This window comes from Notolepis coatsorum (genome assembly GCF_963971535.1).
Source record: "Notolepis coatsorum genome assembly, chromosome: 3".
Taxonomy (NCBI): Eukaryota; Metazoa; Chordata; class Actinopteri; order Aulopiformes; family Paralepididae; genus Notolepis; species Notolepis coatsorum.
This window is the reverse complement of record NC_140167.1, coordinates 176,243,078-176,258,953: the sequence shown is the minus strand read 5'-3', so window position 1 is coordinate 176,258,953 and position 15,876 is coordinate 176,243,078. Positions and strand designations below refer to the sequence as shown.

The following is a 15,876-nucleotide window of genomic DNA, read 5'->3' as shown; positions in this document are numbered from 1 at the left end:
TAGCTATAGTAACTTTTTCGCACCTACTCCCCAAACTCTGACTCAGACAATCCTGCATGCGCATGTAGGTGCTGAAAAAGTGACTATAGCTCGGCCGAGAAAGTGCCGATCGACATGGGATTGGTCTCTCCTTGTTCAGGAGACTCAGGCATATAAAGGTTTATTGGATCATGTCTCCAGCACCCCCACAGCCATAGCTACAACCACTTACGTCAAGGGCAGGCTCTCATCCACATTCATACATTTTCTCCTCACGCTCTCTCTCCCATGATTTCAGAATACCGGAAGTGTTGCGGTGGTCTATTCGACACCAGAACCACCTGAGTTCTACCTCAGACACAAGTCACCCACTGACGAGACATGTAGCTCACCTACACGTTTCGTTGATGTTGATCAAGGAGAAACGCAGCCTTAGCTGACAACCACCTCAGCTCTGCCTGTGGCAAGGTCTAAAATGGAGGTAGACATAGAGCATCCAGCACTAGGGGCAAGTCCCATGCTGGAGACTTTGGGGGTGCTTAGGGGGCGCAATCTCAGAAGAGACACACCAGCCTGTAGCTCCCCACTGTGCCATTGTCGACCTATGAGCGAAAAAACTACTGCTTACCTGTGAATACTTTTGGGAAATGTGTTTACCGTCTTCTCCTGGCTGCATGTTAGCCTAGCTTAGCACAATGAATGGAAGCGGACAGTGCCGGTTAGCCTATAGGCATTGTCCAACTAACGCCTCTCTCGAAGGCTAACCGGCACTGTCCGTTTCCATTCATTGTGCTAAGCTAGGTCCATGTTAGTTTTTTATATGAAAAAGTCAAGCTTTCCTTCATCAGGGCGAACAGCCTAGACAATGAACTTGGAGAGGATGAAAGCTGTGTACAGTGTCAGTCTGGAGAACGGGGAAACAAGTTGTCAACTACAGAACTCCAGGTTCACAGTGTTAGACCAGGGTCAAGCCTACCAGCAGGACTCCATGACACATGGAAGGATCTGAGTCTCTTACCTGGATGACGATCTGGTCTTCAGACATAACTTTGACCATCACATTTACATCACATTATTTCTGCAACATAATTAGCCCTCCAGCAATAGAATCAGTGTGGATTAAGCAGTAAACAAGTTCTAACACACTTGTCAAGGTTCAGTGGTGTCATGCCCATTCAAGCTGGGGGGACAATATAATATAAAGTGGGAGATTACTGAGCTACAAAAAGTGATTTAATGACGTTATAAAATAATACACTGAAATACTTTGAAGTTTGAATACATACTGTATGTCAAATTGCATCATTATTTTATTAAAAAAAAATTCAGGGAGGGACCCCGATGTGCATGCGTGTGCTTGAGTCCTATATGTGAGAGTTGTACTGTACATTTTCCTGTATGAAGGTTTTGCCAGATACAGTACTCTACTATTCTAAAATACATTATTTTGAAAATGTTTATGTAGACTATATTTACTATATTTGTAAAGTACAATACACTTTACAAAAGGACGTATTTAGCTGAATAGGAGTGACAGCTTACATCCTTCTATCTGAATACATGATCTATGGAACAGCCATTAGATAATCGCATTCCATTACCAATATCTCAATGCTGAAAATGTGATGAATCATTTGGATCAACATGTACAGCACATGCCTGGTACAATTTGAAAACCATAACCTGTATTACTTTGAAAGAGGAAAACCTAGATCTAAATTTAAATACAATATCTAAATTGTGCTATACAACATGAATGATTTACAGTTTCAAGGGGGCCACCTATTCAAATAGTATAAAGACTGTTGAAAATGCTTTTGAAAGGGCCTTAATAAAGACTGTGAGGTACCCAATACATAACCTCAGCACAGCCTCTATCGCATGTTGCTGAGTAAGGGGTTCCCACAGTGAGGCCACAGATTCTTTAGGTTTGGACAGGTATAAAAAGAAAGGGTATAACAGGTTGAAAGGCAGTTCAGGAGCGGCAACAGCACAGCAGCAAACATGAGCACCACTGGAATGAACATGATGAACAAGGTACAACAACCTTACAACATAATCAATCATTTTCAGAAATTGTCACACAGCTATGTATGGCTATCCTTGTCTTCATTACTGAAATATCTTTGTCATTTTAAAATTGTTCACGTCAGATCATCTTCTACGAGGACAAGCACTTCCAGGGTCGTTCCTATGAGTGCATGAGCGATTGCGCCGACATGTCCTCCTACCTGAGCAGGTGCCACTCCTGCAAGGTGGAGAGCGGCTGCTTCATGATGTACGACCGCCCCAACTACATGGGAAACCAGTACTTCATGAAGAGGGGAGAGTACTCCGACTACCAGAACATGATGGGCATGAGCGGTGGCATCAGGTCCTGCCGTATGATCCCCATGGTAGGTAGCAGCGTGCCCACAAAGTAAAACCATTGAATAATATGACTTACTTTGTTCATTATATAAACATGTTATTGTATTATATTAAATTCTTAATTCTTTCAAGCAGCACAGGGGACAGTACAGGATGAAGATCTACGAGAGGGAGAACTTCGGAGGTCAGAGTCACGAGCTGATGGACGACTGTGACTCCATCATGGAGCGTCACCGTATGTCCGACTGCCAGTCCTGCAACGTGATGGATGGCCACTGGCTGATGTACGAGCAGCCCCAGTTCAGAGGAAAGATGATGTACATGAGGCCCGGCGAGTACAGGAACTTCATGAACATGGGCATGAGTGGCACCAGGTTCCAGAGCATGAGGCGCATCCTGGACTCCTGCTACTAAATGTTCACACACAAAATAATGTCTGAATAAAATGATCCACTCCATGATTTTCTTGTCTCTGTTTTTAGAAGCAACATGCATCTCGTTGACTGGTGACTAACTCACTCATTTATTCATTCACTCACTCACTCACTCACTCACTCACTCACTCACTCATTTGGTAGACAGGGTCCCCAGAGCTAACCATTTCAAGACTAGTGTATGTACAGTAAGCTCACTAGGGAACAGTCCCTTAATTTTACACGTTAATACATCCTTAAAAGTATCCTTATTATTATCATCAAATAACAATTAAGGTAAATTAAGAAAGAAAGTAAGTAGAATTGTGCACAGACTAAGTATATTTAAGGGACAAAACCCTGAAATTAAGGCATGTTTAAGGGATCTGTACCGCGTGATTTTTATTAAGGGGTGTGTGCATAGATTCAAAATGAACCCTATCTCAGTAAAAATGTGAACGGTAGTCAACGATGAGAGACAATTTTTTTTTTTATTGTGCCATGATTTACACATTTACAGTATGATGTTTGTCGATTTAAAAGTGTAATTGTCAGATATCATGATGTTATAGCATCAAAAGCTTCTTTTTCAATCAACTTTCTTGACTCCAGACTATAAGATAAGATAAGATATTCCTTTATTGATTCCCTTGGGAAAATTGACAAATGTCATTATGTGTAATTCATGGTGAATTTTTTTTATTTTTTTCTCTTTCTTTTATTATTATTGTTATTATTATTATTATTATTATTATTATTATTATTATTATTATTATTATTATTAAATTTGTTTCTTGTTTAACTGTGGATTGTATGTTTCTTGTATAATGGTATAAATTATTATTTGTGTAAATTAGGTTGTACGCCGACCATTAAGTAAATACTTGTTTACTTGTAGTTTAGGAATAAGGGGCAGGTAACTAAGATTTATTCTTCTTCCTGCTCCTTTTGTCCATGGAATGATAATTATGATTGTGTAATGAAGAAACTCTGATTGTATGATTCCATGTGGCAAATAAATACTCTGAATCTGAATGGCACAACTGAAATGAAAAAAAAAAAAAATTAAAAAAAAGTCTCGCCATTGAGTGCTGCACATGTTTTCTATGAACTAGGGTCCCATGGTGGTTAGTGGAGGGGGGGGCTTTGTGTGTGTGTGTGTGTATGAATGAGAGAGGGGGGGGGGGGGGGTACAATCAGGGGAACTCCTCACAAATTAGGGGTAATAGACGAGAATATAAAGAAAAATTGGTAATAGAGAGTGAATAAAGACCAGCAGACCACCAGTGTTTTTACTGAAAGCCTCTCTTCTGATAAAATTTCTGTGTGTATTATCAACATTGAACTGAAGAATCACAATCATCTTTTTCTCTACTTAAGAATGACATTCCTCTTATAATCTAATCTTGGAGGAGACAGTGGTCCAGGAGGTAGAGCAGTCGTCTGCTAGTCGGAAGGTTCCCGGTTCCATTCCCGCCCCTCCTGCGCTATATAAAATGCACCATTTATAAAATCCACCATTTATAATCTTTTGGTGATGGATAACATTCAAGCGTTAGGTAGACCTACAGTTGATATGCCTTGCAGCCTCGGTCTTGGACTCTTCCGAGGCGTTCCATGTGTGCATAATATTGAATCCTGCAGGCTCTCACTCAACTCAACTCGACCCCAACGTCAGCTTTCATAATGGAGCGAAATCGGAGTGGGTCTTTCTCCTCACGTCCATGAGCAGCGGAGAGCGGAGCGATGGGAAGAGACAGGGTGAAGCGGACAAGCGGAGTCCATGAGCAGAATGTTCTCTCTCTCTCTCTCCGCTCGCACACTCTGACCTCTATATGACTCTATGACACTGATGTGAGCTAGCTGGCTGCCATGGCCCCAACGGACACAGCTACACACAACAACACAGCAGGGGTGTAATAACGTTAGTGAATTAGATTAGATTAAAATGTATTCATATCACACAGCACAAGTACAATACAACGAAAATAAGTTTTGGCATCCAAACAGAGTGCAAATGTAGCAGTAAAGTGCAATAGTAATATACAATGTATAGGTGATTAAACTGGGTATAAAAGGGTTTCCCCTCCAGAAAAAGAGATAAATCCCTGAAGAAGACGGACAGGAGCATGGGCCCATGTCTGTTCCCGGCTGCCCTTTGGGGGAAGGACGACGGGATGGGTCAAGCGCAGAGAAGAAGAAAAAATGCATGTGTGTGTTCCTACAGTATGTGTCGCTGCGTGACTACGTTGCAATGTGTGCTACGAATAAAAACGTCTTCAAGTCCATTTTAATCTTAATCTTGACATAGCCGGACATTGAGAAATTGCAATTCAAATCATTTTAAATGGTAAATGGTAAATGTCTGCATTTATATAGCGCTTTTATCCAAAGTGCTTTACAATTTCCTCAAAAAAAAAAAAAAAAAATTTTACTTACATTTTTATTAACATTTATAGACATACAAATCAAGGGCGGCTAGGTGGTGTAGTGGGCAAGGCGCTCGCCATCAACGCTGGAGACGCTGGGTTCGAATCCAGCTCTCGGCGTTGCTATCAGCTTGGCTGGTCGTTCATACTAACACAATTGGCAGTGTTAGGGGTGGGAAAGCTGATGGGTGGGTCCTGGGCGTTGTGGACAGCGACCCCTACAGTTCGGTCGGGGCGCCTGCACAGCGAGGGTAGGATCTGGAGGGAGGTAGTGTGACCTTCCACACGTTACACTCTCCCGGTGAGAATCTGCGCTGCCAGGCTGGCTGCCGGCTGGCTGCACATGTGTCGGAGGAAAACATGTGACAGTCTCCGGCCTCCCGGACCAACAGTAGGGGGGAGTGCGCAACAACCAGGAAGGGGGTTGGGAATTGGCATAACGACTAACAGTGGGATGGGAGAAAAATCGGAAAAAGGAGGGGGGGAAAAGATAATAATAAAAAAAAAATACATACAAATCAAATTTATTTGTAAGGCCCGACAACACACGTTAATGTCCCCATGGGCCGGACACATCTTCTTTAAACAAGTCAAGAAGAAACATCACAATAAGTCAAGAAACAAAACAAAAACACCATAAGGTCCAACAAATTAAAAATAAATGCAAAATACAACACTTAGACACTACTTACAATGACATCAATAACATAACAATATACAAACATGGGCCTCTTGAATTTCTATAATACGGCTGCGTTCAGCCGCCCAGACCCCCATAAGAGGGACCCCCCCCCCTCCCGCCATCCACCCCTAGAAATAGGGCTCCCCCACATCCCAGGTCCGCCCCACGTAGGGCCGAGCACTCAGCGACACGGGTCCCTTGAATTTAATTGGGCCAGGCTCAGTAGAGGAGCGAGGGGAGGTACTCCCCCCCACCGAGCCAAGCCCGCTACCTCCCATGTCAGCAAGCACCCCACCCCACGCACAACGCCCCCACAACATACAAGACCCCACTCTCCCAGGCCAAACCGCGGAAACGATGCCCCCCCCCCCTGAGTTAAGCCCGTAGAACTCCCCCATATTCCAGGCCAATACGCGCGGAGCCGGGCCCCCAGCAACACGGGTCCTTTGAATTAATTGGGCCAGGCCCAGTAGAGGAGAGGGAAGGAGACTCCCCCCCACCGAGCCAAGCCCGCTACTTCCCATGCCACGAGAACCCCACCCCACGCACACCAACCTCACAACACACAAGACCCCACTGGGCAAAGCTCAGCCGCTCTGACCCCCCTGAGAGAAACCCCTCCCTCCTGCCCTCCCCGAGAAACAGAACACCCCCATATCCTGGTCCACCATGCGCGGAGCCGAGCACCCAGAGCCGCCCCCGCCCGACTGCCAGGCCCCCTCCCACGAGAACCCCAAGCCCGCAGAAGGCCAAAGCACCACGCCTCAATGGCCCCGCGACCCCAAGCATGGTGTCCCCCCGATCCGGTGACCAGACCGCCCAGGCCACAGCGGCCGAAGGCCCCAGGAAACCCCACCCCACCCATACCGACCCCACAACACGCAAGGCCCCCCTCTCTTCGAACCGCCGGAACGATGCCCCCCCCCGACATTCGCCCTCACTGAACTCAGCCTGCTCACTTCTGTACCTCCCATGTCACTGATATCACTATGTACATTTATAGCAACCGCTATTCTAACATGACTTAAAAAAATAATCTGAAAACACAATAAGCTATATAGGGCTCCCCCACATCCCAGGTCCGCCCCACGTAGGGCCGAGCACTCAGCGACACGGGTCCCTTGAATTTAATTGGGCTAGGACCAGTAGAGGAGAGGGAAGGAGACTCCCCCCCACAGAGCCAAGCCCACTACCTAGCACCCCACCCCACGCACAACGAGCCCACGACACACAAGACCCTGCTGCAGCTGCTATTCTAACATTACTAAAAAAAAATGTGGTGCCAAAATAAAAATGTAAACAAAATATGCCATATAATTAGGACTTCCCAGTTTTGCCCCCGTTGGCGGGTTGGAGGGGAATCAGCTCTCCTAGGGAGAGCCCCCCCCCCCCCTAGTGACGGAGTTATCCCCAATGGAGATTCTCCCAAGCCCATATTATTGTAAATTCTTTTTTGAATTTTTGTCCTTCACAGATGATCATGTGCACATTGAAAGCAACTGCTATTCTAACATAACTCAAAGAAAAAAGACAATATTTGGTGCTCCCATGGTGTTAGAGGATCGTATCCCTCTGTTCCCCGTTGGAAGGGTGAGGAGTAATGGCTCTCCTAGTGAGAGGGCTCCCCCTAGTGGCGAAGTGTGCACTATATAAGTCCAACATTCGTTCTGTGGACGGCCTCAGAGCTCCCGGTCAATGTTCTGAATTTGTCTTTCTTATGCTCATGTTCATTTGTATTGTGTGTCACGTGTAATTTTTACATTTACATTTACATTTAGTCATTTAGCTGACGCTTTTATCCAAAGCGACTTACAAGTTCTGTACGACAAGCCATCAGGAAGGGCACAACTCTATCAGCTGAGTAACAATGTTCATCAAAGTGTTGAGTGCTACAGTGTAGGTTAGTTTATTAGGACAAGTGCATGACAGTATGGTTAGTTAGGGTTAGATAATTTTTTCTTTTTTTTTTCTTTTCTTAATTCAGATAATGGTTGAAGAAGTGCGTCTTTAGTCGACGGCGAAAGATTGGACGTGTTTCGGCTGTCCTAACTGGGGTGGGTAGTTCATTCCACCATTGTGGGGCAAGGATTGAGAATAGGCGACTTCTCTTTGATGACCCTCCCGGAGCTTGGATAGGAGTAGGTCTGAGGCGGCCAGAAGATGCAGAGCGTAGGGGTCTTGAGGGTGTGTAGTTAGAGACCATTGACCGGAGGTAGGCGGGAGCAGTTCCCTTTGCCGCACGGTATGCTAGGTCGAGGGCCTTGAAGCGGATTCGTGCAGCAATGGGGAGCCAGTGCAGGTCCCTAAGAAGTGGGGTGACATGGGCCGACTTCGGTAGGTTTGAGATCAGGCGGGCCGCTGCGTTCTGAATGAGTTGAAGAGGCTTAGTGGCATTGGCCGGGAGGCCAGCGAGCAGTGCGTTGCAGTAGTCGAGGCGGGAGATGACTGTTGATTGGACGAGGAGTTGGGTGGCTTCTTTTGTCAGGAAGGGGCGGATCCTTCTGACGTTGCTCAGGAGGAATCGGCAGGTTCTGGTTGTCGCTGCGATGTGAGCAGAGAAGTTCAACTGGTCGTCGAGGACAACACCAAGGTTCTTGGCGGTCGGGGACGCGGTCACAGCTGCATTCTCGACTGTGATGGAAAGGTCGGTCAGGGGGGAGGATTTGGCCGGCAGGTGGAGCAATTCTGTTTTGCTTAGGTTCAGTTTGAGGTGGTTGGTCGTCATCCAGGCAGAGATGTCGGACAGACAGGCCGAGATCCGCTCAGAGACGTGGATATCTGAGGGAGGGAAGGAGAGGAAGAGTTGAGTATCGTCTGCATAACAGTGGTAGGAGAAGCCATGAGACGTGATAATGTTACCCAGTGATTTAGTGTAGAGGGAGAAGAGAAGGGGTCCTAAAACCGAGCCCTGGGGGACACCCGTCCGCAGGGGGCGGGTGGCCGACAGGGTCCCTCTCCATGACACTTGGTAGGAGCGGTCATTGAGGTATGATGACAACCATGTCAGCGCAGAGCCAGCCACTCCCATTCCTGCGAGGGCCGCGAGGAGGATCTGGTGGTTGACTGTGTCGAAGGCTGCAGATAGATCTAGGAGAATCAGGACAGAGGAGAGGCCTTTCGCTTTTGCTAAGTGAAGTGCCTCTGTGACCGCAATGAGGGCTGTCTCTGTGGAGTGACCAGTCCTGAAGCCTGACTGATTAGGGTCTAGGAGGTCATTCTGTAAGCTCCTAATCCTGTAGTTCATAGGTGTCAAACTCACGGCCCGCGGGCCAAATCCGGCCCGCCACGTCATTTGATGTGGCCCCCCAAGAGCTCAGGTATAAAAAAAACAACAAAAAAAAACGTTTTTTTTTTTACATTAATATTGGGTTAAAAAATACCAGTGTTAAAATAATTGTGGGTTAATGCGTTAATAAAGCTTTAACTTTGACAGCCTTAGTTATTACACATTCTTACACATACATGTATGTTGAACATCTGAGGTAACAAAGGAAAAAAGCCAAAAGCACTTACTCCTCAGACATTCTTTGACAATTTTACAGCCCAAAATACAAAAACGATCCAGGCGGAATAGGTAACAAAGGGTTGAAGAAATATTGTCTGAACTGTCAGATGCAAACTGGCTGTGTGACATAACCGAGCATCTCGCTCAATTGAATAAGAAGCTGTAGGGACGCAAACAAGTCCCACCCAAAACTTGACCAATATAGTTGTGAACTGAGACAACCCTTATTTTGTTATTTTTGAGTACAGTTACAGTTGTGTGTTCATGCAGACACATAATAGCAATTTCATTACGAATTGAAAATGGGGGACCCTGATGTAAACAAGTCGAAAGTCTTTCTCTGGTCTGCATCCCCTTAACAATTGTGTGTATTGAGCTGTACTGTACTGTACCCATTCTGCAATCTGTTAATTAAAGTTAATTAAACTATCTTCCATTAGTTGGATGTATGGCCTCTGCAAGGTTGTGTGCAGCCATTTGTTTTTGTAACATCTGCTACATCTGTCCCACGTGTTCTTTGCAGCTCACAGTTGTTAGTTCTGCCCCTCTTGACTGTGACAAAAAGGTTTTGAACAAACTTAATGTCATAGCTTGTATTTGATGATATTCTTCTTTGTTATTTACTTGAATGGTTTGATCATTGATTGGTGGAGTAATATGGGGTTCTGATAAACTAAAATTATTTGTTAAAATAACATAAGCTAACATATATTTTTACATTTATGCAAATGAATATGCAATATGTATAACTTGAATAAGTAATAAATACAGAAACACCATGTTTAACAATATGTAAATGTGTAGCTACATTTATTTTACATTACATTAACATTTATACGGTCTTTGGCCCTTTGAGGGCAACCATAATGCTGATGTGGCCCTCTGTGAAAATGAGTTTGACACCCCTGCTGTAGTTCCTTCATACCAGTCCATCGTGTATTATTCCCTAATATGTTCCCTAATATGTTTCCTAATCAGCGTGTCCCTTTAAAAAAAAAATCATGGGTTCGAGCCCAGCTCTCGGCGTTGCCACCAGCTTGGCTGGCCGTTCACACTAATACAATTGGCAGTATTAGGGGGTGGGGAAGCTGGCGGTGGGAATCTGGCGTTGTGGACAGCGACGCCTACAGGTCAGGTCTCGGCGCTTGCTAAGCGGGGCAGGACTTGGTGGAGATAGCGTGCCCTCCCACGCGTTACACTTCACCAATGAGAGTCCTCGCTGCCAAGTGAAAAGACGTCAAAATCGTTTGTCTATAACGTGTGTATTGTAAATCATAGTATTAATTATTCTAAATTCTGGTGTTATAGTTTTCTTATACTTCTTGGGGTAACTGTTCAATTATCTTTCCTCTGTTGCATCTATTCTCATCCCCAGGTCCCCCCCGTGTATGTTTGTATTGGGTACTCTTCCATGTTGATTTTGTCTTGTATCTTTCCTTGGATCAGCGTGGCCCTTCATGCCCCTTTCTCATGTCCCTTTGTCATTCTTCATAGTTGATCTGCTTTGAATCGGTTCAGGTCCCCTCTTTTCCTCCTCCCGTCCTCTCCTCGTCCTCGTCTCTTGGTTCTGGTTCACCTGCGCGCCCTCTCCATCCTCTGCGTCATCGTAGGCCTCTCTCCTTCCCCTCCCGGCACCTTCCATCCTCTCCGCGCCGTGTCCCTCGCCGCCTCCTGCACGTTGTTGGGACCTGGTTCCTTTCTTTTTCTGAATTTTCTTTATTTCTACATAGCTCCGACGCTTCATTGCCACCTCCGTTGGATTTTTCAGTGTTACATTGTATGCTCCGCATTTCTCCTAATCCAATCTGCGTGGTGGCCTGGTTAGCCTCTATGTTAGCTTAAGTAAGCTAGTTTGTATGTTAGCATGTAGCTTCTCTGCACTGACATTCAGCGTCCCGCTAGCTTGTTCTACCTGTTGCATCATTGCCTCTTGTTGAGTCTTTTCCATCAGTGTATTTACTTCATCTGGGGTTGCTTTTCTTTCATTTGTCCTCGTGTTCATTCTTCCTTCTTTCTCTTGTCCTTGAATCTTCACTTTTTATTTAGTTTTGAATTGTTTTACTTCCTTTTTTTAATATTCATTGACCGGGAGCTCTTTCATGTGGCTGCTCACCAGAACGTCGCAAACCGGAAGTCCCGTTTCTCACATTTTACCCATTCACTCACACATTCACACACTGACGGCGGAGGCAACCATGCAAGGTGCCAACCTGCTCATCGGGAGCAGTTAGGGGTTAAGTGTCTTGCTCAAGGACACTTCGACATGCTGCCCGGGAGGAGCAGGAATCGAACCGGGAACCTCCGGATTACCAGATGACTGCTCTACCTCCCGAGCCACTGTCGCCCCTACGCCCCTGTCGCACAACATATGGTCTTCAGTTATGCATCTTACACATTTACAGTCATTTGTGTGATATTATAAATATGTAATAATTAGTGCTGTCAGGCGATTACATTTTTTTATTTAATTAATTACAGGATTTGTAATAAATTAATCGAATTAATCACATTTTAATCGCATAACCATTTTATGCCTGATATTCTATATTCTATAATCATATTTCAAATTGCATGTGTCCGGGTGGCAGAATTCAGTACTGTATCTACAAAACCTTCTCTTTAATCATCTTCCATTTATTAATTTGCTTAGATTTTTCAGGTCTGGTCAATTTTAGCATGGTGTTATTCACAGTCAAAGCCAAAAATGTAATTGATATTCTCATTTGGTTCATTACAATTTACTCAAGCCTAGTAACAGACAGTATTTCTGACACTGGGAATACATTCCCTGAGATCCATAGATGTCCCTAGAATCAGATACCAAGAACATGCAAATGGACCATATAAAAAAAAAAGTCTGTAAATGTGTATTCTACGTTATTATGGAATGAATGAGATTAAATGTGGCTGCCTGGTGTGTATGCGCAGTGACACCAATGGCTGAAATAGACGGCTCGCTCTGTAAGTACCACTCGTTTTGTAACAATGATTTAAACTGTTTATTAGCAACTCCGAGCTTCCAGAGAATCCAGACCCCACTGTAAAACTGTGTTAAACCCATATTGTACGCTGGGTATCTTTGAAATTCATATCTGATATATTTTTGACCCACCCCGAGCCCTCCGATCACGCTTGGTAGTTTCTTTTTAGCCTGGTCGCGGCGTAGCTGAGAGTGACTGTGGATTCACTCGGTGCATCACAGTCACGAAAGGGGCTACACAGACCCCTGCTATTGCAAGGCAAACATATATCATTTTAGTGCATTCAATAGCATCGCATCACTTCCTGTTCATGTTTTTCCCCAATTTTATTGGATCTAGCAGTCATATGGTTTTGCCTATCAATTATCAAAATGGCCACATTAAAGATGTGAGTCTCCAGATTCCACACAGCAAGGTTGGTGAGAAATAATAATTAATAATTAAATAATTCAAGATGTGCAAATCCAATATGGTGGACTTCATAGGTTGAATCAGAATCAGAATCAGAATCAGAAATGTCTTTATTGCCAAGTAAGTTTGCACATACAAGGAATTTGTTTTGGTCGTTTTGGTGTGAAATTAACAGACAATTAAAGTAGAATAAAATAAAATGGAATATATAAACTCAATTAGAATAAAAGTACATTCGAATATAATATAGGACAGGGCTGTATAATTGTGCAGGATGTAGTAGAGTATATACTGTACACTAAAATAGAATAAACATATATAATATATACTGTAGCAGGACATGTAGGAACTGCAATGGCAGTTGCAGATATGGTTGAGGTGAATCCATAATATGTCGTTCAGGGATATAATTATAATCACACATATTGCCATTTAGAATATGGAATGCATTATGCTGATGAATATGCCACTGTGGGATGATACATGTATATTTTTAAACGTACACTGTGGGGTAGATTTCAGTTGTCTTCGGTCAGATTGTACAGACAGAATAGAGACCATTGACCGGAGGTAGGAGGGAGCCGTTACCCTCGCTGCACGATAGGCTATACCAGGTCAAGAACCTTGAAGCGGATTCATGCAGCAATGGGAAGCCAGTGGAGCTCTCTAAGAAGTGAGGTGACGTGGGCTGACTTTGGTAGGTTGGAGATCAGGCGGGCCGCTGCTTTTTGTACGCGTTGATGTGCCTTAGTGACGGAAGCCGGTAAACCAGCTAGCAGTGCATTGCAGTAGTCGAGGTGAGACATTACTGTTAATTGCAGAAGGAGTTGGTTGCTTCTTTTGTCAGGAAGGGGAGGATCCTTCTCAAGATTCAAGATTCAAGAGGTTTATTTATCACATACATACCAGGGCATACAGTGAAATGCAGGTGGCCATGCCCACTTCGATTGTGCAAGAATACAATAGTAAATAAAATAAGTAGAAGATAATAAAATAGACATAAAATAGACATAATAAAATAGACATGTTAAAAGTCCTGAGATAAATGCAATACAATGTTGAGCTATGAATTAAAGGCACTGGGTCCTATGTACACTACTATACAATATACAGTTTTACTCTATGTCCCTATGCTATACTTGCTATTACTTGTTGACAGAATTCGGCTATAGGGCGACAATAATGTGGTCAAGAGGCATGGTTTCCATCTTTAGCCTTTAACTGGCTTATTGTTGCCACCTGTTCAATCCCAGTTATTAAGCCTTGTACAAGACTACTGAACAGCTCTCCGTTTAAAGGGTCCGCACCGGGAAGCTGGGGGGTCTTACCGCCTACCAGCTCTTCTCGGTGTGTTTAAGCTGCGGGGCGTAGATATTCGTCCGACTTCTCACTGTCTTCGTCTCCTGGTCTCTCCCCTTTGCACCCTCGGCGTCTCTCGATAAATAGCCAGTGGATCGAGAGGTCCCCGAGGACACCAGAATTAACGACAGCTATCTACTTATGATTGAATATGATGGTGTGGGTGTCGGAAAAGTAGTGACCACATGTATACTTATGCGGTCGGGGAAATGTTCACTTGTTTTAAGAGTAACCGTTGAGAACCTGTCTTCATGCACGCTATACCTTACACAATTATATCACCAGCAAGAGCCCCCTTCCATGGGTAAAAAGAGTGGAGTTCCACAAAGTCTCTTTTTATTTCAATTATTTTTTATTATTATAAAAGCAAAGATTTTATTTTATTCAAGCTTTTATTTTGGTTACATAAATGGGTAAAAAGCCACAGTTCAGGTCGATAAGAGAATAGAACTCGAATCAAAGTAGAAAAACATTTAAAGAAATAAAGAATCAAAATTAAAAGATAAATCGAATTTTAGTTATTATGTAACAGTGAGCTTCCCTGAACTGAGAATGTAGTAATTTCTGGAAGTCCCCAGCTTGAGAGTCTGGAGGAAGCGATCAACTTCCCCTTCACCTCTGCTTTGGTCCTGCTCGGATAAATTATCTACCACGGGGCCAGCTCCCAGTACAAGGAACCAACACCGCGCGATATTTATCCTGGGTTTGAGCAGGGAGAGCGATGGACCAGAGGTCTAATCTGCCGTCCGTGCAACAGCCGAAGACTCCCAGGGACTCTTAAATCTGGAACGTGTTCCAGCGCCAACACTCCTCGGTTTCGATCAAACCTAGAGCGAGAGAGCTAGCGACACATTCATCTGTGATTTACAGTTCCCCTAGACCAGATGGAGCCTGTTGTACTCACTTTAGGTCTTAGGTTACTGCTGGGGTTTGAGTCCCCTCGAAGATCTCCGGACAATTGCCAGTTTATTCACATGGTAAGAGCAGTAACACATTAGTCCTCTCTTACTGAGAGACTGGGGGAGAGAGAAAGAAATGGGAGGAGACATTTACATTTATACTCGCAACATGGTGGTGTACCTGAGTGGCTCCGCCTAGAGCGCCCTCTAGTGGAAACAGTTATATATGCAGTTAGACAGTTAACAATCCTACACAGAACCTCTGACTTCAACAACTAACTATAGTAATACGTAGTACGCTCTGCTTCTCACGTTGCTCGGGAAGAATTTGCAGTTGTGCATTAAAAACTGGACAGACTCCGCGTGGCATGTCCGCAGTCGTTTGAGGTTTCATAGTCACGTGTACCACCGCATACCAATTTCCTACATTTCTCATGGCAGTTTACTACATTTAACTCATTGAGCGCCCTGCCCCTTCCGGGAAATTATGGCTAGATGGCCACGCTTTAATCAATGGGAGGACGGGGATATTTGCGAGTGCTTAAAATATATCTTAAATTATGGCTATGGGCCTAATACACACGTCGCTTATCAATGAGTTGTTTGTAGTCAAAACGGATTGTTTTTTCATTTGTACATTTCCATTTTATACCGTTTTGAATACGAGTATAGTTTTGGTGATTTTCTTTTTTTTCTTTTTTACTTAAATTTTTTATTAACATTTATAGACAAACAACACTTACACAATACCTACAATGACATCAGCAACACAACAGTACATCCACATGGGCCCCTTGAATTCGGCCGCGCTTAGCCTACTAGACCTCCATGAGAGGGACCCCCCCCTC

The 15,876-nt window shown here is 44.2% G+C and overlaps 1 protein-coding gene across 1 annotated transcript; it reads left to right on the top strand.

Annotated features, from left to right (window-relative positions):
• Positions 1-1,983: 1,983 nt before the first annotated feature.
• Positions 1,984-2,763, top strand: LOC311224620 (gamma-crystallin M3-like; the record flags this gene model as incomplete). Its single annotated transcript, XM_084309660.1, has 3 exons — positions 1,984-2,016; positions 2,133-2,375; positions 2,485-2,763. 3 exons carry the CDS (start codon positions 1,984-1,986, stop codon positions 2,761-2,763), a joined length of 555 nt encoding a protein of 184 aa, XP_084165786.1.
• Between the last annotated feature and the right edge of the window lie 13,113 nt (positions 2,764-15,876).